A 22929-nucleotide genomic window follows, 5' to 3' on the forward strand; every position below is an offset into this window, starting at 1 on the left:
ACTCCAAGTTGCAGCCTCTAAGATATCTTTGGTTGGTACTCCTCTGAGGAAGGCTGCTGAAGTGGCTGCTGCTCTGGTGGAACGAGGCCTAATGCCCTTAGGCACTGATTTGCCATGTTGAGAATAGCAGAAACGGATGCAATGGCCTATCCATTTAGAAATAGTCTGTTTTGAGATAGTCTTTCCTTGTGATCCTGCAGAATATGACACAAAGTTGCTCAGTCTTTCTGAAAGCTTTAGTTCTGTCCAAATAGAAGCGCAACTGCCTGTGTATGTCCAAAGAATGCATAATTTTCTCACCCTTGTTCTGTGGATTTGGATAAAAGGTAGGCAAGTGAGGGCCACACTGGATACCACCTTAGGCATAAATGTAGGATTTGTCCTCAGAGACACCCTGTCTGGATGAAAAATGATAAAAGGTTCCACAGCCATGAGTGCTTGTAACTCCGAAACTCGCCTTGCTGAGGTTATTGTTAGGAGTAGAGCCGTTTTCCAGGATAAGAATTTTATATCTGCTGTTGAAGCTGGCTCGAAAGGAGGCAGTGTGAGTTTTTCCAAAACATAATTGAGGTCCCAGGCCGGAATTGGTGCTCTCCTTGGAGGCCTAATGTTTTTGGCCCCTCTGAGGTACTGCCTTATTAAAGGATGAGAAAAGATAGGTGGTTCCATATTGTAATGGGCTGAAATGGCAGAGGCATGAATCTTAATTGATGAGAAAGAAAGGCCTTTGTTCAGCATCTCAGTTGGGTATTGTAAAATCTGAGGTATATTTGGTACACACATGTCATTGCCTTGTTCCTGGCTCCAAGCACAGAATCTCTTCCATTTTTCTGCATAAGATTTTCTGGTACTAGGCCTCCTGGCCTCCAAGATAACATCCATAACAGCTTTTGAAAGAGGTGTGTTCTGAATGGTTACATTATCCGCCATGCTGCCAGTTTTAAGGTCCTGAGTTGGCTGTGCAGGATCTGATTGTTTTGTTGGGTCAGCAAGTGAGAAGTTTGAGGCAATATCCATGCTGGGCCTTGAGACACGTTCTTTAGGACTGGGTACCAGTGCTGGCATGGCCAGTCTGGTGTAATCAGTATCATTTTTGGCTTCTCTTGTCTGACCTTTAGGAGTACCCTGGGGAGGACAGGCAGTGGAGGAAAGGCATATACTGTTAGGTTTTTTCAGCTGAAGGATAGGGCGTCCACTTTCCATGCTTGCTTGTGATAAATCCTTGTGCAAAATCTCTGCAATTGGTAGTTGTGAGGGGAGGCAAATAGATCTATGTCTGGGCATCCCCATTTCCTTATTATCATGTTGAAGACTTGTGGATCCGGTTTCCATTCGTGGGGATCCATGAGGTTTCTGCTTAGTTAGTCTGCCAAAGTATTTGTTTTTCCTGGCAAAAATTGTGCTTGCAGGTGAATTTGAAAAGCCAATGCTGTGTCCCATAAGGTCATTGCTAGTCTGCAGAGGGGGTAGGAATGTGTACCTCCCTGCTTGTTTATGTACCACATGACCGTAGTATTGTCTGTCTTTATTAGTAGCTGTCCTGGATAAAGCAGGTCCTTGAAAGCTGTCAGGGCATTTTGAACAGCTAGCATCTCTTTTTGACTGATGTGAAGATGCACCTGGTTTGCAGGCCATGTGCCCTGAATACATTTTCCTGCCATATGGGCCCCCCAGGCATAATCTGATGCATCCGTTGTTAGTGTCTGTCTGGCGGTGAGTAAACTGAATGGCAGACCCTTGTTGTGGTGACAGGCTTCTGCCCACCATCAAAACTCCTGTTGTAGGCAGGGAATGAGTGCAATTACGTCTCCAGGCTGTGGCAATACTGAGTCCAAACACTTTTTAGATACCATTGTAGTTTCCTCATATGCAGTTTGGCATATGGAATTAGTAGAATGCAGGATGCCATGAAACCCAGGGCCTGCAGGATTTTCCTTGCAGATAAGCGGGCTTTTGTTGCCAATTTCTTGAAGTAAGAAGTCAGTTGCTTTTGTTTGTCTGGCATGAGATAAGCCATCTGGGCAGTTGTATTTAAGCTTGCACCCAGGAATATTATCTCTTGAGAGGGCACTAGTCTTGATTTCGTTTCGTTTACTGTGTACCCTAGGCCAGTTAGTAATCTTTTTACAAATGCCAGATGCTTTAAAAGAATGTCTTTGGTCTCTACTTGAATTAGGCAGTCATCCAAGTAGGGATATATTTGAATTCCTCTGTCTGAAAAACGCAATTACTGGTGCCAGGCATTTTGTGAAGACCCTGGGCGCAGTAAATAAGCCAAAGGGCAGTGCAGAGAATTGGTAATGCATTGAGCCAGCTATGAATCTGAGGTATCTTCTGCAAGACTGTCTGATTGGGACATGCAGGTAGGCCTCTTTTAGGTCCAAAGTTACGAGCCAAGCCTTCTTGCCCAGCATGGGCAGTAGCTGCTGTAGAGTCAACATCTTGAATTTTGGAACTTCCAGAAACGTATTTAGTATAGATAGGTCCAGTATTGGTCTCCAGGTTCTGTCCTTTCTGGGTACTAGGAAAAGTCTCGAGTAAAATCCTTGCCCCTGCTCTTTTAGTGGTACTTGCTGAATGGCCCTCATGTCTAAGAGGGCTGTAATTAGTTTTTGTGCCTCTGCCCATTGATTGTGTGGCAGGTCTGGCATACCTTTTGACCTTGGTAGAGTGTGAAAATGGAACCTGTAGCCTTGGGACACTATGTTCAGGACCCATTTGTCTTGGATAACCGTTTGCCAATTTGATGAGAAAAGTGCTAGTTTTCCCCGTAAGGGGGCTGTCAAAAGAAAAGTGCTTGTATATGGCAGAGGAAAGTCATTGGGACTGTTTCCTGTAAGGTTGTGATTTGTCTTCTCTGCTTTTGGAGGTAGGAGCACCCCATTGTTTAGGCCTGTATGAGCCTTGGGGCTGAGATCTGCCTCTAGGACGCCTGTATCTGCCTCTTTGTGGTCTGTCTGACACTGGAAAGGACCAATTTTTAGAAGGCCAGTTTCTGCTAAACCTGGGTGGCTGTACCTGTAAGAAATCCTTGACTGTCTGCATGGATTTTGCTTTATTCTCCATATTTTCAACACCTCTTCTGCTTAGTACCAAACAAAGTGTCGTGCTGCAATGGTGCATCTAATAATTTTGCTTTAACATGATCAGGCAGATTCTGTTCCTTTTACCCAGCATGCCTTCTAATAACAAAACCTGTAACAGCGGCCCTGCAAGAGGCCTCCAATGAATCATAACCACATTGTAAAGTATGCTTTCCCACTTGTTCAGCTGCATGCAATAAATCCTGCAATTCCTTGTTCTCTGAACATTCAGTATTTGTCAACAATTTCTGTTTAAGCAGTGACATCAAATATTGCTATTTAAGCATATGAAACTGACAATTTAAAGCCCTTACAGCCAAGGTAGCAGAAGTGTAGACTTTTTTCCCCCATCTGTCTAGAGCCCTAGAATCCCTATCAGAGGGGACAGGGTTTTTTGCAGTAGAAGCTTTAACCCCTTTGGGACCTTGAGATATAGTTTCTGGGTCAACAGCAGGGTTCTTATATAGGAATTTATGAGAATCCAGAACCCTGTATTATCTGTCTGGCTTAGCAGGTGCAGGGGGTAAAGAGTCAGGGGACAGGCCGGACTCTGAAAATACATCATCTACAATGTCTAAAACAGGTGGAATAGCAAGGGGTCAATGCTGAGGAAGTAGCAGAAAGTCTCTGAGCCTTTTCTTAGATTCAGAATAATCTTGGCTCTCCCAGTAGAAATGCTCCCTCATGGTATGCAGGGTTTCCCCAAAAGAATAATCCTCAGTAGGAGAGGCTGAAGGAATGGATTCTTCAGTATCAGAATCCTCATAGGGAAGCATTGAGTAATCCTGTTCAGAAGAGGAATCAGAGGAAATAGAAACCTGATCAGAAGAATCATACTCTGTCTCTTGCCTAGGCCTCTTATCAGGAGGGGGATGGGAGCCCCTGATCAAAGTAATTAGGTCTTCGGCCATTTTGAGCATCTGTTTTTTAGGCATGAAAGTCTGAGTAGGAGAATGCTGTACTTGTTTCTTTGTCTTTAGAGCTGCTTTAGTCTTTGAAGCTGAAGATGGCTTAATATATAGTTGTGTAGGTCTGAAAACACCCTCAGAAGCCGATGCCTGCTCAGCGGCTCCGGACCCAATACCTCGAGTATCCAGAGGTCCAGTCAGCTCCACATGGGAGTCGGAAGCGGCCTGTGGCTCTGAGGTAGCAGGCGCCAGGGGCTGCGAAAGCACCTCACTGAGAACCGGCAAACGGCCTAGCAGAGGCCTCGTCGTCGGTTTTGGACCTCGGATGCCTATCCTTTTCCTTGTCCTTGCGTTTTTTGTAAACTCTGGATTTCGGCTGGTCCGACGGCATTATATAATTAAATCTTCGGCCAAAGTAATGAAATGCAAAATCAAACCGACGCTTAGTGCGTTGGTTAAATCTAGCACAAAACCGACAGCTAGCAACGTTGTGATCAGAGCCTAGGCAAGGAATACAGTAAAAGTGAAAATCCTTATGAGGTATTTGCTTCCCACAAGAAATACAATTGTTAACTTTTACTGACATCGGTCTGGAGCAAGAAAAACGTTTCCCCAACGGGGTACTTAGCTTTAATGAAGACTTTGGTTCTGAAATTCGGATTTGAAAATCTCAGGAGTCGGCCGACCGGCACTTGCGAACTGCTTTTGCTTCGGGCACCGCACAGCAAGAAAGACTGAAGAAAATGGCGTCGGCTGCATCTTTTATACCCCTGGCGCACTGACGTCAGGGAAGAGGCGACAGCAACAGACGCCGGACCTAGACTTTGGAATTCTGGCCGACTGAGGGTAGCCTGCCAGCAGGATAACCCAAGAGTAATGACTGCAACAGTGAAACACGATGAACATGTATAATTTCAATCTTGTCTACAAGAAAGGCAAACTTCTTTATCTTGCTGATACGTTATCCAGATCACTCAGAAATACCGCTAAACAGAATGACAATCAAGGTTCTCATTCGATTGATGATTTTGAAGTCATGGAAGTGTGTAATTTTTCTTCCACACGTCTTGATGAGTTGAGAGATCACACAGCCACGGATACAGTTTTACAAAGGCTCAACCATTTTATTAATCAAAGATGGCCGTCAAAGCAATCTAGTTTACCTCGAGAGCTGCAACCTTATTTTCCGTACAGAGATGGGATTTTGTCTGAGAAAGGTATAATGAAAGGTCCAGAAGTAATTGTTCCAAAGTCCTTGCAACCTGAGTACATTGCTATCATGCATCGTTGTCACCCAGAAATCAAATCTACTAAAAGGGCGAGAGTATTTTGGCCTTCTATGTGACAAGACATTAAGAGAGCACTTTCTTCTTGTTCAGTATGTAATAGTACAGAGCCTCACCAACAGAAAGAACCACTTCAGCTTAACCAGATTAGATAACTACCTTGCTTGACAGTAGCCACAGACATCTTAGAGTGGAATGGTCAACATTATTTAGTATTAGCAGACTATTATTCCATTTGGTTCGTGATTGACTTACTTCCCAACCTAGCATCCAGTACAGTTATTACTAAGATGAAGCATCATTTTGCTGCTCATGGTAGTTCACACAAACTTATTTCTGACAATGGCACACAGTTTACAAGCCAACAGTTAGAGATTTGCAGAAGAATGGGACTTTACTCATGTCACAAGTAGTCCAGAGTACCTGCAGTCAAATGGTTTGGCAGAACGTGCAGTGCAAAGTGCAAAACAGTTACTTGAGAATTCAAAAAGAGATGATAGTGATGTTTTCCTGAATCTCTTGAATCTTAGAAATATTCCTTGTGATAAAATTCTTGTTCACCTGCTCAGAGACGTCTGTCGAGACAAACCAGAACCACATTACCACTTAGTAGTCAACTGTTTGTTTCACTGATCTGCTGTTCTTGACTCATGGAACCATCTGTTGAGGAAACACCTATCCCAGAAGTCATACTATGATAAGACCAGCAGACTGCTCAAGCCATTATGAAAAGGAGAGGTGGCAAGGATGCAAACGCCCAAAGGTTATGATTGGATTGAAGAATATTTGTCCAGAGCAGAGATTGTACACTGTAAAAACAGAAGAAGGAATCTTTAGGCAGAATCAGAAATATTTACTACTGGTATCCGAGCCTATACCACAGCAAGTAGCCTGTGAGAAAGACCATCTCAGAGTGAGTTGTCCAGTGTTCCAATTCCAGAGGAAGTTCCAGAGAACATTCCTGTTCCTATGAGGAATAGAAACATTCCTGATAAGAGTTGTGCACCACAGACTGTCCCGGTGACTAATTTTAGCCCCAACTGTTATGTTAAGAGATATGATCGAATTGCTAAACCTTGCAACAGATTTGAAGCAACTCAGACATGAACACTGTATTTTGTTTCTGATGTACATAATAATGCATGCCTATCTCTGCTACTGTTTTGCATAAAGGGCAATTGTTTTAAGAGGGAGGATATAGATCAAGGAGTGTGCATATACCTTTAAGAAGCTATCCAAGGGCTTGCACTAGAGTATAAATACTGAGCACATGTGAGCCTGAGTGCCACTTTGTAGTTAGCTGTTGAGATGTGAACATGCATGTATGCAAGGTCGGTCTGTTAGTTTGTTCGTATTTAAAGATGCTGCTATCCATCCTGATGCGTTTCTTTGTATTAAAGCATCTGAACAAAACCCCAAGCCACCTTGTTATATGTGTTAGAAATGAATGAGTGACAGGCAGTACAACATACACCTGCCTGAACAAGCTGGTCTCCAAGATGGATACAGGGTCATTTTGTTCCTGATTAACTCCAGGATTTCTCAATTGTACATCCTTTGATAAAAGCTTTCAAAAAGATATGCAATTTCAGAAAAAAGTTTGAAGCAAGTCTATTACTATTAAAACATTACTACTAAAAGAATGTCAGTACATTACCGTAGAACAGATTGTGTGCCGTTTATACTGTTCATCAGACAAAACTGTTTCACTTGTTCACCAACATAACAGCAGCATCTTTTATAACGCTTGTAAAAGACTCAAGAGGAAGTCTTTTGTAACCTTACCTAATGTGCATCTACTACAGAAAGCTTAGAATGTTAACCTTTACAGCAGGTTTCAATAAAATATTGCCTTTTACTTTGATATATAAGCAGCTAAGCTTGCAAACTTTGTTTTTCTGCTCTGGATGAACCTATGTCTGATAAGGACATGACATGAAAACAAACAAAAGGGGCACATTCTGCTTCAGTCTATGGACTGTGGTTATAAATTTATTAAAAAAAGTAAACTAATTTTGGGTGACATGATTGCAGTGGTCAGTACTGTTACCGGACTGTGCTTGGTATTCAGGTTTGGTTCCTGGTTAGTGATACCTCCTGAGTGATTCTTCCTTGCTCTCCCAGAGCCCACAATACTTCTTAGTTTTCTGGTCTGTTGCCTAACCACAGTGCCTTCTCTGACATTTACACATCATTTCTGTCTGCAAGGATTTTTCACCAGGATCATTCCTTCCACATTCCAGAAATGACACTAGGTCACCTGGGAAAGCAACAAACTACCACTATGTATATATGCAATCTGAATGTCCCATGCATGTGCACGCATCCTGTGATCGACTGCCATTGTCATCTAGCATTGTTTCAATGTGTAAAGCCAAATGTTCGGAAGGACATGCGCTGCCCTTCTACCCCAAACATGATGATCGACTGCCATTATCATCTAGCATTGTTTCAATGTGTAAAGCCAACTGTTTGGAAGGACATGCCCTGCCCTCCTACCCCAAACATAATAAAATGGGTATTGAAAAATAATTGAACAAATTAACTCCATTTAGTCAAGAGCATTCATAGTCTAACAAAGCCCATTTAACTTTTTAACCACACTATCACATTTAGTAGTCATCATGTAACATAAGCAACTATCGTTTCTCCTGCTCTTACTTTTATCTTCAGCAAATGCACGCAGTACAAAACACATGCCAGCCAGTCATTTCAGTTGTCATATACGAATAAAGCCTGCCTGTAACTGCTTGTAGTCAGGCCTACCCAAAAGGTAACGTATGGTATGTTATGCTTAAAATTACCTTATCTATGTGCAATTACTTATTTTAGTAACATTCTGCATTTTTGTGTTTTCTCCACTAGCAGTACACAGACTACTAAAGACCTGGCTTTTCTCTGGAGTCCTTGTCAGCAGTTAATTTATGCAGACGTTTTTAGCCAGGTAGGTTGATCAAATAGACTATTCGGTGCCACAGCCTAAACCTGAGGCAGTGAAGTTGTGAACATATATATATCAGGAAGCTGCATACATTACAGTGATTGTGGTCATCCACTTCTGCTCACATGAAACAGCCAGCACACATTTATTCACAGACGTACTTTTCAAACTTCCTCTTCCAATTACTGGATCCAGAAAATAACTATGTGAAACTAGGATGGGTGGCATTCTTTCCATTGATAACTTATTTAATTTTGTGAGCTCTTTAAGGGCTGCATACTTTACACTGAAATCACTTCTACTTTACTTACAGGATTTCAATACAAATGTTTCAGTATAGGATCACCTAGAAGAAATGTCTATGCCACATGCATTCCAAGACAGAATGAATGTGTAAATGCAGCTTGACAACATAGATGACTCCACAGGGGCCTAAACTTTATATTTCATATATGTTAAACAGTAGTTTGGGTTAAGGAATTCAACATATTAAGTAAACATGTTTCAAACTGAGCATGTTCTACGTTTCATCCATTTTCAATTCTGAATTTCATTTATAAACCTTAAAATGAAGTTCTGTGGCCATCTTCCTTTTCACATCCCTTACAAATCAGATCATTTTATTAGTATCATAAAGAGTTTAATAGATTCTTGCCACTATGTATTGCTGTTTCCAGATTTTTTTTATTTTTATTTTCCCACTCTGTAATTTTCCTGCTATGTCTGCCAACCATCAGCTCCACCTACAAAAAAATTCAGTCTTAAGCCCATTCATTCCTGCAGTGCAAGGACATTCTCCAGCAAGAGTGTAAGAGCTCATCAGAAGAGGCCATCGTCCATCTAGGCAACCAGGAGTCTGTCTCCTTACCTGCATTTCCACATGCAGGTTACTTGGACATTTCTATTTCAGGCCATACCCTTGCCCTGCTGGCCAAAACAAATACTTGCATCATCTAAGGAATCTCCTGTTCCCTTTCTTTCCATGTGTGCTCCCACCCATACAGTTACCATCACTGGCTTTAGTAGCCCCAAACCCACGTCCGCAGTCTTGCACTACATTTTGGTGCTCGGAAGCCTCTGCTTACAGGTGTTAAACAGCAGATCAGAACCCTGAGTATGGGCAAGCTGACCTCAGCCACCCCCCCCCCCCCCCACCCCCCAGCAGGCTTCTCCAGTGGCTTAGTCACTTTAAACTGGGTCACCCAAATTGCATGTCATAAAGTCAGACAAATTGTTTAAATTCATGAAATTTTAAAAAACAGCATTCCAAAAAGTTATAATAGCAGAATACCTGCAAGTTCCATACAAAAACAATGTAAAGACAAATCACATACATTATTTAACAGAGGGCCAAATCCCAAACAAGCAGAAGTGCTAAGAAATGGCAATCATCTTTGTACTTCTTGGCGAAAGGAAGTTTAACAAGCAACTGTATTACAACAGGCAAATTATTTCCATACATCTAAATGCGGCAACTTTGCCACAACTTTCCAATGTGGCGCAAAAGTCTTGTTAAACATTAAAAAGATTACAAACAGGAATATATTACATTAGAGATCTAACTCATACAGCAGTTACTGCACATTGAAGCAAACCTGTTATTAGCCAGACTGTTCTCTGCATGTAGGTAAAAACACATCCACTTCAAAATAAACCAAACAATGAAATCCATTCTTGTAGTCAACAGATACAAAAAGTCACAACACAATCTTTGTCTATGTGTGTGTGTGTATATATCAAAAAAAGTCAAACTCATCTTCCCTAACAAAAAAAAAATCAAACCCTTTCAGTCACTTGACTGTCTCCAGCAGATCTATTCCAATGAATAAATAAGTTTATCAATAAATTATGCTATTTGAAATATAAATTTTAAAGCTCAAACTCACCTTCTTTGGTAGGAAATATACACCCACTGTGTATTTATCAGGATTGGTCCAAAGCTCAATTTGTGCTAGCACCTGGTTAGTAAAGGAGTTGCTCATTACAAAGCTAGGATGACCCATGGCACAGCCCAGATTAACCAGACGTCCCTCTGCCAGAACAATAATGTGACGGCCATTCTTCAGCTTGTAGCGATCCACCTGCACAGGAAGGAACGAGAGCTAAATTACCACAATTGTGGCCTCTATCATGCCAATACATACATGCTGTAACATTACCCGATAACTTGTGAGGACACTAAAGAATTGGATTTTTACAGCATGCACATGTATAAAATGTAAATATTTAATATTCCAGAAAGTAGAACTATAAACACAGAAAGAGTCTGACAAGAGACAAGGACCATCTGACACAGTCTATCCCCCACTGCAGAAACCACTTACTCCCTTACCTCTTCACATAAATAGCCTAATGTCCATCACACACCACAAAATATCCCATTAATTCACCTTGTATGTTACTCTCAAATTGTCAGTACATACTCTTTTATTCCATTTGTATTTTCTGCTTTTACTTGCACATTTATATTTGGATTTTCTGCTTTTGTGTGTGTTAATATTGCTCCTTGTCTAGTTTAAATGTATTTATAAACATGTAAATTTTGGTACCATTTTCTTAAAATGCTGCATCTGATCCTTATGGAACATCTCTTCCCAGGCCTCCACTGCAAATGGATTCGTTTGGCCTAGTCAGACTTTCATGGTAAACAAATGTCAATACATAAAATAAATTTGACTCTACAACCTACACAAAGATTGTTCTGAGCAACAGCCACTTTTTGCGTTGAAATATTTTCATGCAACTCCAATAGTGTCAATCTAGTACCTTCAGATTATGTAACCCATCACCCGACCCCAAATTAAATGTACACATGCTCAAGTACTGCGGCTTCTTTAACTCCTAACCTTTCAAAACTACTGCATATTAAATTCTTCTAGTCTTTTGCTATACGGCTTCTGATGTAGATAGTAAACAGAATAAGAATATGTACCATTTTAATGCTGTTATCAGAACAGGTATCCCTACTGAAATGTCTGCACTCAAAATGCTGAGTGCTGACAAGCCAGAAAAAAAAAAAAAATGAACACAGGAGAAGAGCAAATTTCAAAAATTGCTTTTCCCCTTTAAACGTTTTTGCAGGTGGGGCAAGTCCACCCATGCATCCCCCTTGTGGGGTGCGAGGCAAGCCCCCCAAACTATATACCAACTCAGAGACCATCGCACATCAGAGAAAGGGGAATATTCCGAGAAATAGCATCTCAGACTTAGTATACGAGAGTACGTTCTTTCGGCCAGACTTTGTATATCAGGACTTGTTGTAGTGGGTCCTGACATTTCAATCAATTACCTCAGAGCAGTCTAGTATTTCTATGTTAATCAAACCAAATACATTCTTGTTAGGCAGCTTCAATTACCCAAGAATTGACTGGCACACTTACACCTCTAAAAATGGATATGCTCAGCATTTTCAATACCAAAGCACTGGAGTAAATAATAAAGCTACCCATTATAGCCTCTAATATCCTTGACTAGGTCCTCAAATTAGCCCCTGCCTGCACTCTGCCATAAATCTCATCCCAGGTAAAAATCGAACTACAAGTCAGTTACCTTCTTTGTCAAGCTTAATGGTACCACCCCACCACCAAGTGAAACAATTTTTCGGACTTCTACAAGTTGAAATAGATTTGCTCTGGAGAATGCATATCCAAAATTCCCTGCAATTCCCCACACGTAGACCCAAATGAGAGGGCTGCCACATTCACCTCCACTTTTTACCAGTATCTAAACAGCTGTAGTTAAATCTGTAGCTGTTAGCCCCAAATACAAGGGTAAATTCAGAAATAAACCCCACTAGCAGAACACCCGAATTAATAAAATGTATCACAAAAGATGCCCCCTCCTCAAGGCTACAAAAAACATACCAGCAAAGAACTTAACAGCACTGTTAGAAAATGTAAAGCAGAGTATGAACTTAAGACTACTGCAGACACCAAAGGAAACTATAAATCTTTCTTCAGTTATCAGGAAATAAAGAAGAAATGTTTAACTATGCACTGAGCTCACCCATATCACATATTCCAATCCCAAGGATACAATTAATACATTAGCAGACAAATTAAGTGCTAACTATGCCCACCAACCATAGTGTTACATCTGCTCTCTGAAAAATTTAATTTCCTCTGTAATCACCTTGAAACAAGTCTTAGATTCTCTGTCAAAGGCTAGAAGTAATGTTGCTATATGACCAGGTAACATACCAGGCTGCATTCTCATTGGCAGAGCCTCTACTTAACTGTTCAACCCCTGCTTATTCAAAAGTTTTTTTCGCTTAATGCCTGGAGAACTACCACTGATTCCTCCACACACCCAGGTAGCTACAGACCCATGAGCCTCACCAGCTTTATATGAAAACAAGCAGAACTCATTTATAGAGACATAAGCAACTTAAGTATCTAGATCCCACTCTGTCTGATTTTCTTAAGGGTTGGTCTGGTCTTCTGGCCCTAGTAAACTTTTCTGAAAAGGATTACAGAGGCTACGGACAGTGGTACCCATTTGCCACTTTGACCAAGCCAAGGTTCTGACACTCTGCCCCCGCCTATGCCGGCATTATTGATAAGTTATACAAAATTAATGTAAACCCAGACATTGTCTGCTGAATTGCAGAATGGATATCCAGCAGATTCCAAGCAGTGAGATTTGCTGGCACCCCCTCTGAACATACAATTTTAAGTATTGAGGTACTGCAGGGATCAGTGTTGGGCCCTTTCTTTTTTGGCATTGATTTTGCTGACATCATCACCAAGCTGATATCCCTGGAGAGTGGCTGACCACATTTAGCTGGTCACAGTTATCTGCTCATCCATCAATACTAAACATCTCAAAAAGGGCTAAAGTGTGCACATACCTAGTGTACCAAAAACAGTCCCAAACTAAAAGGCAAAAAAATGCAGCATAACAAATCTTGGAAAAAGCTGTTTCCACCTCACACAAGTGGTGCTCTTCAAACAATTACAGTCAGAAGAGATCTGGACACTCAAGTAGACAATTTTCTCATTCCACCATTATTAGGAAATCTTATCTGACCCAATTAATTTCCAAGGAAATACCCTGGCGATGCAACATACCACTGCACCCTTCTCTTTTTACACAAATCTAATACAGTGTTCCCTTTGGTATGTACAAACACAAGCATATTGCTCAACTGGAAATACCGCAAAGATTTTTAACCAAAAAATGAAAGGCCTTAAAACTTTCAGCTATGCAGCTAGACTGGCACTGGTCCCCTTGTACTCAAAAGCCTACTAGCTACTCTGATGTGACCTGTATCTCAGTTTTCAAGCCATGAAAGACTCTTATTTTACCTCTCATTCCTTCACAATAACAATGGTTCTACAAACATCCGTACTAGAGATCTAAATTTATATTAACAAAAAAGACTCTCTGAAGTGTTTCCTAATTCAGCATATTCCCACTATAAGAAATAAATTGCCACAAGTCAAAGTATGACTATCTGCTTTTAAGGCTAGTCTTGATTGGATGACTAGACAAATTTGCACCCAGGTTTATGTACATCCCTGCTTGATGAGGGAGGTGGGCACAATTAAAAGTTCTTGCCTCCCAGTACAAGTACTCAAGTGTCTACTTAAAGGTCTTTATGGCTAGGGCTCGTATGGGCCCTGTAATCTCTTACCTAGTACTGTTCCTAGACCAGCAAAGACAGATTCCTTTCTAGACTTTCTGCTGTCTCACTTCTCAAAAGGATGAAAGGTAATGTGTCAGTTTTGAAAGAATATTCAACAGGTTATTTGGCAACCATATATTATCTGCTTTAAGGTAGTGAACTCAGAATAAGGTTGTGTTTATGGGGTAGAAGAACATTGCTCCTGCACAAAGAGTGTGTGGGGTTTGCCCATTTCATCCAGGGCATTTTTCCATTTCTGCTCACCAAATTCCATTGAACGGTTCCAATGATTTATCAGATATCAGTGTATGAACTATAACAATGAAAGACAACTCAGTCTTGTCCCATGAGGTAAATCACCACAACGTGGACAGGATTCTGCATTGCCAAATTTACCAAAACAAACCTAGGACTCCACGAAAGCCAAATTTATTCAGTAGCATACTGTGTGACAGCTCAAATGACTTGCTAAAATCTAAGCAGGTCATATTCACAACCTCCTGATCCAATTCCCTAAATACCCTGTCATGGAACTATTAAAATAATGTTTGACAATGTTTTAGTGAATATGTTAGGCCTTTGCTTCAGTCCCAAGCTGTTTTACAGATATTCCAAATCTCTTCTCTTCATTCGTACCAGGTGTAGCCCTACAACAAAAGACACTGACAGGAAGACAACCATGCGAGTACAGTCGTCTCTCTACCAATGCTGTGAAGAGAAACCTTCTTCCAACCTGCAGAAGCCATGCCACCCTCAAACAACTTCCTAAAAACTAACTTCCTCTAAGAAATGTAAATCATCCCATCAGACCTTTTACATGCCTTTAGCATTAGGAACAGTCATGTTCAACCATTATGTTATTTGGTACAATAAAAATGCATCCATTTGTAAGGTCCTTAGTAGTAATTCTATACCTGGCTTCACACCAAAAATACCTTGGCATACAATTACACCAATATCTTTCCTTCAGTCTACAAGTCGAGCCCCGGTCTGCGTAAAATAAACTAAAATTTTCCTAACAAGTATAACACCTTACCATTAAAGCAAGAAATGTCATTACAACAAATGTTCCATTACACAGGCCATGTACTTAGCCTATCATAGACCTGTTCTCTCACCAGTGTAATTTATTAGAAAACACTGAAAAAAAAATCTCAGGTTTATTAATTTATCAGAGACCACTAATCCTCGCTGTGACTTTACATAAATCAAAGTGGTTGCAGATCACAACCAGAGCCAACTTTCTACTCAACCCCTTAAACTGTACTAAGCTAGATAGAATTTACATGAACATGTGCATTTAATTGAAGGTCTTGATATGCACCCAATAACCATTTCAGATCATGCACCAATAATAACTAAAATAAAAACACTAGGGTAATGAAAAAATGAGACATTGGCACTTTCCCACTTATCTGTTGAAAGAAAGAAGTTATGTACTCACCATAACATTCCATGTTGGTAGTCCATCTCACCCTTCATTTTTACATATGGGTTTGGAGCCGATCATTGGCTCCGACTCGGCCGATTTACAAGCTCGAAGACTTCTGGTTGGCTCGTGGCTAAGCAGGTATCCCATAATGCACCAGTACAAACCCCAGATCTTGTTTGCTGCTCAATAGAAGAAAAAAGCCATAACAAACCAATCACAAAGGGTCTCCAACCAAAGATAACCAAATTATTATTATTATCTCCAGATCTTCCAGGATGGGGGCAGGAGGGTGGGTTGGTAAAAATGAAGGGTGAGATGGACTACCAACATGGAACGTTATGGTGAGTACATAACATCTTCATGTTAGGAAGTCCAATCTCACCTTCATTTTTACATATGGGACAGCGTTCCTAGCGCATTATTCTTGGGTGGCTCACTGGAAAATACTCCTAAGCACCATGGAGCCAAAGGATGCTCTATCCCTGGAAGCTAAATCCAATTTGTAATGTGTAATAAAAGTGTGAGGGGTAGCCCACGTAGCTGCTGCACAAATATTATCAAGTGGGACCCTGGCTTGAAAGGCTGCAGAGGTAGACAGCGACCTGGTAGAATGAGCCTTGATCCTGCAGGGTAAAGGTCTACCCTCCGAACTGTAGATAAAGGCTATGCAACTGGAAATCCAGTTAGATAGTGTAACTTTAGAAACTGGTAAGCCCAATCTGGAGTCAGAAAAGGAAATGAATAGTTGATCTGATTTCCTAAATTCCTTGGTCCACTGTAAATAAAAACGTAGTTGTCTATGAACGTCCAAGATGATGAAAACGGTATTCAGCTGCATTACAGTGATTAGGGAAGAAAACTGGGAGTTCTATGGATTGATTTAAGGTAGCAGGGGAACAAACTTTGGGGACAAAGGAGGGATTAGTAAGCAGTGACACCCTGTCTTTGTGAAAGATCAAATAAGATGGCTTAACAGACAAGGCTTGTAGCTCCGATACCCGTCTAGCTGACGTAATAGCTACCAAAAACAAAGTCTTCCGAGACAAAAATTTCAATGAAGATGAGTGGGAAGGTTCAAACGGGGCAGAAGTCAGTTTGGACAACACAAAATTTAAATCCCAAGAAGCCACAGGTTCTTGCAGTGGTGGTCTCAATAGAGTGGCTCCTTTCAAAAAGGTCTTGCATAGCTTATGAGACATTAAACAGGTATCCGGAACCCTAAGTGAAAATGAGAAACTGCCGCCAATTGGACTCTGATAGTGGCAGTGGCAGATCCTTGCTGGAAAAGCTCTAACAGAAATTCCAAAATCACAGGGATAGAAGTAGTGTAGGGATCTACATTCATTTTCTGTACCCAAATAGAAAATCTTTTCCATTTACTGCCATACAGCCTTCTAGTCGAAGGTTTTTGGGAGGAGATAAGAATATGTGATGCGGAGGATGATGCATCATGAAGCGTGACTAGGGATGGAACTGGAGCAGCCACACTGTCAATTTGAGGGTGTGGATTGAGGGATGTAACGAACATGACATGTGAGTCAACAGATCTGGAGCTGGGTCCAGGATCCAAGGAATGTCCAGGAGAAGAGGCTCGAGGAAGGGGAACCAGACCTGATGAGGCCAGTAAGGAGCAATGAGGATCAACTTGCTTCCCAGCCAACTGGTTTTCTGAATTACTTTGGAAATGAGAGGAAATGGAGGAAAGACATACAGAAGTCCCATGGGCCAATCTTGAGCCAGAGCATCTCTGGGCGTCTCCCCCAGAGGGGTAATGAGGGAAAAATAGCTGCTGCATTTAGCATTGACTGGACTAGCAAAAAGGTTGCAGCAAGGCTGTCCCCATTTTCGGAAAATCTGTTCCGCTGTTCCCCATTTCGGAGACCACTCATGAGGCAGTAGAATCGCTCGGCTGAGCTTGTCGGCTATCACGTTGGTCGTCTCTGGAATGTGCGTTGCAACCAGAAAGTGCTGGGAAGAAATCGCCCATTCCCAAACTCACATGGCCTCTCGACAGAATGGGTAAGATCTGGTACCACCCTGTTTGTTGATATACCAAACTACCGAAATTCTGTCTGATTGTATCGCAATAGTCCCTAGAGGAAGAAGGTCTTGAAGTGCTTGCAACGCCAGAAGCACCGCCCTCATCTCCAAAACATTGATATGTAGGTGAACCTCGTGTTCTTCCCATGTGCTTTGGACAGTCCTGCCAAGATAATGCCCCCCCACTCGATCTGGGAGGCATCCGTGGTCACAGTGGCAATGGGTTGGGCAGGAACAAAGGGGGCGCCCGTGATCAACTGGTTGGGAGCTATCCACCAAAGAAGGCCCTTCTTGCATGTTTCCGTCAGCAGGATAGGATGACTCAGAGGGAGATATTGGAAGGACCACTGGGAAGACAGAAGCCACTGGAGAATTCTCATGTGCAACCTGGCTAATGGTACTAATAGAATGGTGGAAGCCATAGTCCCAAGGAGCTGAAGGACCCACTTCGCTTTGACCTTCCGCAACGAGAGAAAACGTTGAATTTGAGAGATTACGTTTTGTGCCCTTTCGGAGGGGAGACGAACTGTCATGTTCACTGTGTCTACCTCTGCGCCTATAAAAATCACAGATTGAGAGGGCAATAATGCAGATTTTTCCCAATTTATGGAGATCCCTAACTGAGCACAAAGTTGAATAGTGGCGTCCCTGTTTTGGAGGAGTAGATGCCTGGTGGGGGCAGTCAGGAGCCAGTCATCCAAATACAGAAACACCTGGAATCCCCGACGTCTCAGGTGAGCTGTCATTACTGCCATGCATTTGGTGAACACCCTGGAGGCTGTGGTGAGACCAAACGGCAGAGCACGAAACTGATAGTGACTGGCTCCCAGACGGAAGCATATATGGCTCCTGGACGCCTTGTCCATTTTTATATGGTAGTAGGCGTCTTTGAGATCTAGAGAGCACATCCAGTGGTCTTTCCCTAACAACGGGAGTATCGACTGCAGTGTTACCATCCAAAACTTGTCCTTCACAGACTCGTTTAATCTGCTGACGTCCAATACTGGCCTCCAATCTCCGGTTCGTTTTGGTACCAAAATGAACCTGGAGTAAGTTCCAGATCCTATCTGGTCTGCTGGGACGGACTGGATGACTCTCTAAGAGCAACTTGTTGATCTCTACAGTTGCCTGATCCCTGTGATTGGGTGGTACATCTGGGATCTTCTTGGGAACAAATGGTGGAAGGGAAAAGGGTACGATATAGCCTCTGGTAACAACTCTTTGTACCCACTTGTCTTGAGCGATATTTAGCCAGGCTTCTGGCTATAAAGAAATGTGACCCCCGATCGGCCCCAGAGAAATGCAGTCAGGCCCCACATCAGGAGCGCTGATAAGGCCGTCCCCGAAAGGAATCACGGCCTTACTGGTATTGCGGACCACCCCTGCCTCTAGGGCGACGTCTCCCATTTCCTCCCCCTCCTCTGCCTCTGAAGGAGAGTTCACCCTGCGTGTCCGTTAAGACCCTCTGGGACTTTTTGAACCACATTTTACCGCCCCTTTGACCTTTGGGGTATGGTCGAGAGGGAACAGTAAAACGTACTCCCACGGCAGAAAGAGTCTTTTCTTCTTGCTCACACCGAGTGAGTGTATCCTTCACCTTAGAACCAAACAATGAGGAACCATCAAATGGGGCGTTGGTGAAAGTAGACTTGAACAGTTCCGCAAAATTACACAAGCGCATCCAGGAGTGGCGCCTCAGGGCAACTCTTGAATGCGCTGCTCTACTCGCTCCATCAGTGGCATAGGAGATAAGCCGCATGGAGGAGTTAAACTATAGAATTTAAGGTGGACAACTGAGCAGAAATCTTGCCAGGGACTCCCTCAGTACATGTATCTTGTATAGCCCCTAACCCCTTGAGGAGATCCCTCTGCAATCTTGTGAAGTGAGTGAGATAGTTCAACGATCGAAGGGTAAATGCCGCTGAAGTAAAGATACGCTTCCCAAATCTGTCCATCTGTCGAGAATCCTTGTTTGGCGGATGAACAGAGGAAGAAGTCTCCGCCAGCTCCTTCTTTGTGGCCACCGCCGCCACCATGGCATCTATGGGAACGCCCTTAGACAAAAACTCTACCAGGGGGGGGAAGACAGAAACTTATCAAGTCTCCTGGGGACTGGCTCCACGGCATCAGGAGTATCCCACACCTTTCGACTACTAGATCCATCAGTTCGTCAAAAGGTGGAGACACCCAAGAGGCAGAATTTTGAGACCCGAAAGCATTCAGGTACACCGACTCCTCATCAGAAGGGTTGAGAGTGGGCCAGTCACACCTCTGCTTAAGGATCTCCAGGATGTCCACAGAGGCCAACTTGGGGGACCTTTCCAACTACTCGAGGTCAGTGTCCAATGTCAAAGACTCATCCTGGGAGTCAACATGCTTCCTCTTACATAACCTCTTCTGGGGAGGCTCCTCGAAAGGACATTCCGGGTTGGCCTTGGAAGAGTGGGGGCCACCAGCCAATGGCTCCTGAGGCTGAGGGTGTCTGCCGTCTCCGAAGAGAGAGTAGGGTCTGAGACCGAAGTGGGTGCTCTCGGGGGAAGAGTGCTGGTACCACTGGTAGGAGATGGAGAATGAGACAGCACACTCATCTCAAATGCCGACCTCTCTGGCTCTGAAGACCTCCTCCACTTCAAAGAGACAAAGATTGATGTCGGAGTCGGAGCCAGAGCCGTCGGCTCCAAGGTAGATGCAGGGTCCGAGCTCACCCTGGCCGATGCACCGAGAGGAAGGCTCGGAACCGAAGAAAGATTCCAACCCTCCCTGTCGGTGCCGACAGGAGAGCTTCGGCCCTTGGACACGACGGACAGCACCGAGCGTGTCGGAGCCGAACCAGGCTCCAAAGCAGCGACAAAGGGAGCTGGAACCGATAGTTCCTCTGGTGGCACGGCACGCAATGGCGCTTACAAGGAACTCTAAACTGGCACACAGGATACCAGACTAACAACAAGTTTAAACTAAGATTGCACCAAAAGGGCAAACAACACAACTGCCTAGGATAATAGCAACCCTAACAACACAATATAAACTCTAATACTGTATATGTGAATAGAAAGAATTTGAAATTTAGCCAGAGCCAAGAGAAACACGACCGAAATAGTCGACGCGGCAAACGAGATCTGGGGTTTGTACTGGTGCACTATGGGATACCTGCTTAGCCACGAGCCAACCAGAAGTTTTCAAGCTTGTAAATCGTCCGAGTCGGAGGCGAGGATCGACTCTGAACCCATATGTAAAAATGAAGGTGAGAATGGACTACACAACATGAGGAATTTAAGGAATGGGTAGTGGAAATTATTCAGAATCTATTAGAGAAGACAAATTTCTTCTGAAAATCTGGCTAGCGAGTCGGATAAAATTAAAGCGGAGTTTAAATACAGGGTGGAAATAAAAGAAAGTGAGATACAGTTAAGTAGTAAGAATTATTTAAAGAGAATTACAAATGTTAAAGTACTGCAAAATAGGGTAAATCTCACTAAACAAGAAGAGAAGCAACAGCAGAATGCTAAACAGAAAATAAAGGATGATCTCGATAATCTGTATGAGTTTAGAAATATTCCTGTTAAGCAACTGTTTTTTGATAACTCTAAAGCACAAAAACTTTTAGCACAATGGCCAAGACAAAAGAAAATAGAAAGGGCTGTATCCAAGTTTAGGGAGCCTACAAGGAAGATAAGACATCCCACAGAAGTATTAGAAATATTTCAGAAATTCTATGAAAGTCTGTATAAAGAAGATCAAGAAAAGGTACACAAGGAATGTTTATGGAAAAAATAAATATACCAAAGAAAAAAGCACTGGTAGCTGTAATACCTAGAGAGGGAAAAGGTCCATCATATCCAGTTTCATACAGGCCCATTTCAGTACTAAACCATGATTATAAAGTGTTTATGTCTATAATGGCTAAATAATGTCACATGTCATGCCAAAATTGATAGACATGGATCTGTGTGGCCTTGTGGAGAGGAAGCAAACATTTGATATTAACAGAACACGGATGATCCAGAGGGAAGCAGAATGTAAGAAAATACCACTGTTGGTGGTGGGTCTTGATGCAGAGAAAGCATTTGACCGAATAAGATGGGACTTTGAGAGCAGGACAATGAAAGCATTTGAATTCCCAGAAACAATTCTAAGGTTGATTAGGAGGATATATGAGGGATTGGAGGCAAAAATTAAAGTGAGTGGGGTCCTCTCTGATAACCTCTGCTTAAGCAGAGGAACCAGGCAAGAGTGTCCTTTCTCACCTTTGTTATTTGCATTACATTTAGAAACTCTGGCAAAGAAAATAAGGGACTCAAATTCAAGGATATAATTAATATGGTAGTCAAGAAAAGCTGGCTCTATTTGCAGATGATATTTTATACCGGACAAAACCAGAAAGGGACATTACAGTGCTGTGGAACATTTTGAGACAGTTTCATATCTTTTCTGGATACAAAATTAATGAAGCTAAAACAAAGTCAATAGCTGTAAATTATGTACACACACAAGTATTGGTTCAGCAATATCCATATTTATGGAGACACGATAAAATTAAGTAATTAGGAGTATGGATTAAAAACGATTCCTGTGTGGCAGCTAAGGATGTGGGAACAGACTAATCAAAATACAATACAAAAAATAGAAAATGGAAGCTGTAATATGGCTATCTAATGGTAAGATACAAGCAGTTAAAATGTTTTTAGTCCCTTTAGTCTTATACACAGGTCAGGCATATTTTTATCAAGCAGAGAAGTTGTGGACAGAAATTATAAAGAGCTGAAGGATTTTGTCTGGGAGGGGAAGTCGGCGAGAGTCAAGTGGGATAAACTGATTCTTCGAAGAGAACAAGACAGACTGGGATTACCGAAACTAAAGGAATATTTCATAGCACAGTTAAGGCTCATACATAGCACAACCAGAAAACTATAATTCAAAGTGGAATGGGATGATGATGAAATGGGGGGGGGGGCTAGAGAAACAAGGTCATTGGGATTTTGGATGCAGGCCTTGAAGGAGAACAATAATCATATAGAATATTGAATTTATAAAGTAGCAGAAAGTATTCCAAGAACTAAGCCAAAACAGGAATGGAGAAAGGAGAGTCTGACGATAGGGAGGACTACAATTCAGAACACAGACAATAGCCAAGAGGGGGGTGGAATTTATTGGAGAAAACTGGCAAAGGAACCAAGGTATTGGGAGCAAACAGAGAGGGAAAGGTAATACAATAGGAAGACGCCAAGAATTTATTTGGACTGGAGGTTAGAGATCACCTTCTTTATCAAGTACTGATATCAGAGTATAAGTAAACATAAAGAAATAGGGGGTCCTAAATGTAAAACAAGCACTGGTAGAGTTTTTGTTTGAATCTAGAACAGAAGCTGTTTAGAACAATGGGGGATATATGCAGGTCTCCCAAATATGCAACAAAGTCTAGGACTTAGGATCTTTGCTTGGAAGTGTTTACTTGGGATATAAAAATACCTATGAGACTCCAAAGAATTTTTCGTCAGGTGGACAGCAAATGTTGGAGGTGTGATGGGGAAGAAAGGGATAACTGGGAACACATTTTCTGGGAGTGCAATGAGTTGGCAAACTTTAAAGATTCCCTGCGGACTGCTTTGCCAGACA

The 22929-nt window shown here is 42.2% G+C and overlaps 1 protein-coding gene across 1 annotated transcript in view; it reads right to left on the reverse strand.

The window, feature by feature from the left end:
* Positions 1–22929, reverse strand: part of AHCY (adenosylhomocysteinase) — a gene marked incomplete in the record, with an annotated part of 361029 nt that overhangs the window by 37011 nt on the left and 301089 nt on the right. Inside the window, 1 exon segment of the mRNA XM_044090274.1 lies at positions 10105–10299. Within this exon segment, the coding sequence (XP_043946209.1) occupies positions 10105–10299 (195 nt within the window).

This window comes from Protopterus annectens, chromosome 12.part0 (genome assembly GCF_019279795.1).
Source record: "Protopterus annectens isolate FY-2018-M chromosome 12.part0, PAN1.0, whole genome shotgun sequence".
Lineage (NCBI taxonomy): Eukaryota > Metazoa > Chordata > Ceratodontiformes > Protopteridae > Protopterus > Protopterus annectens.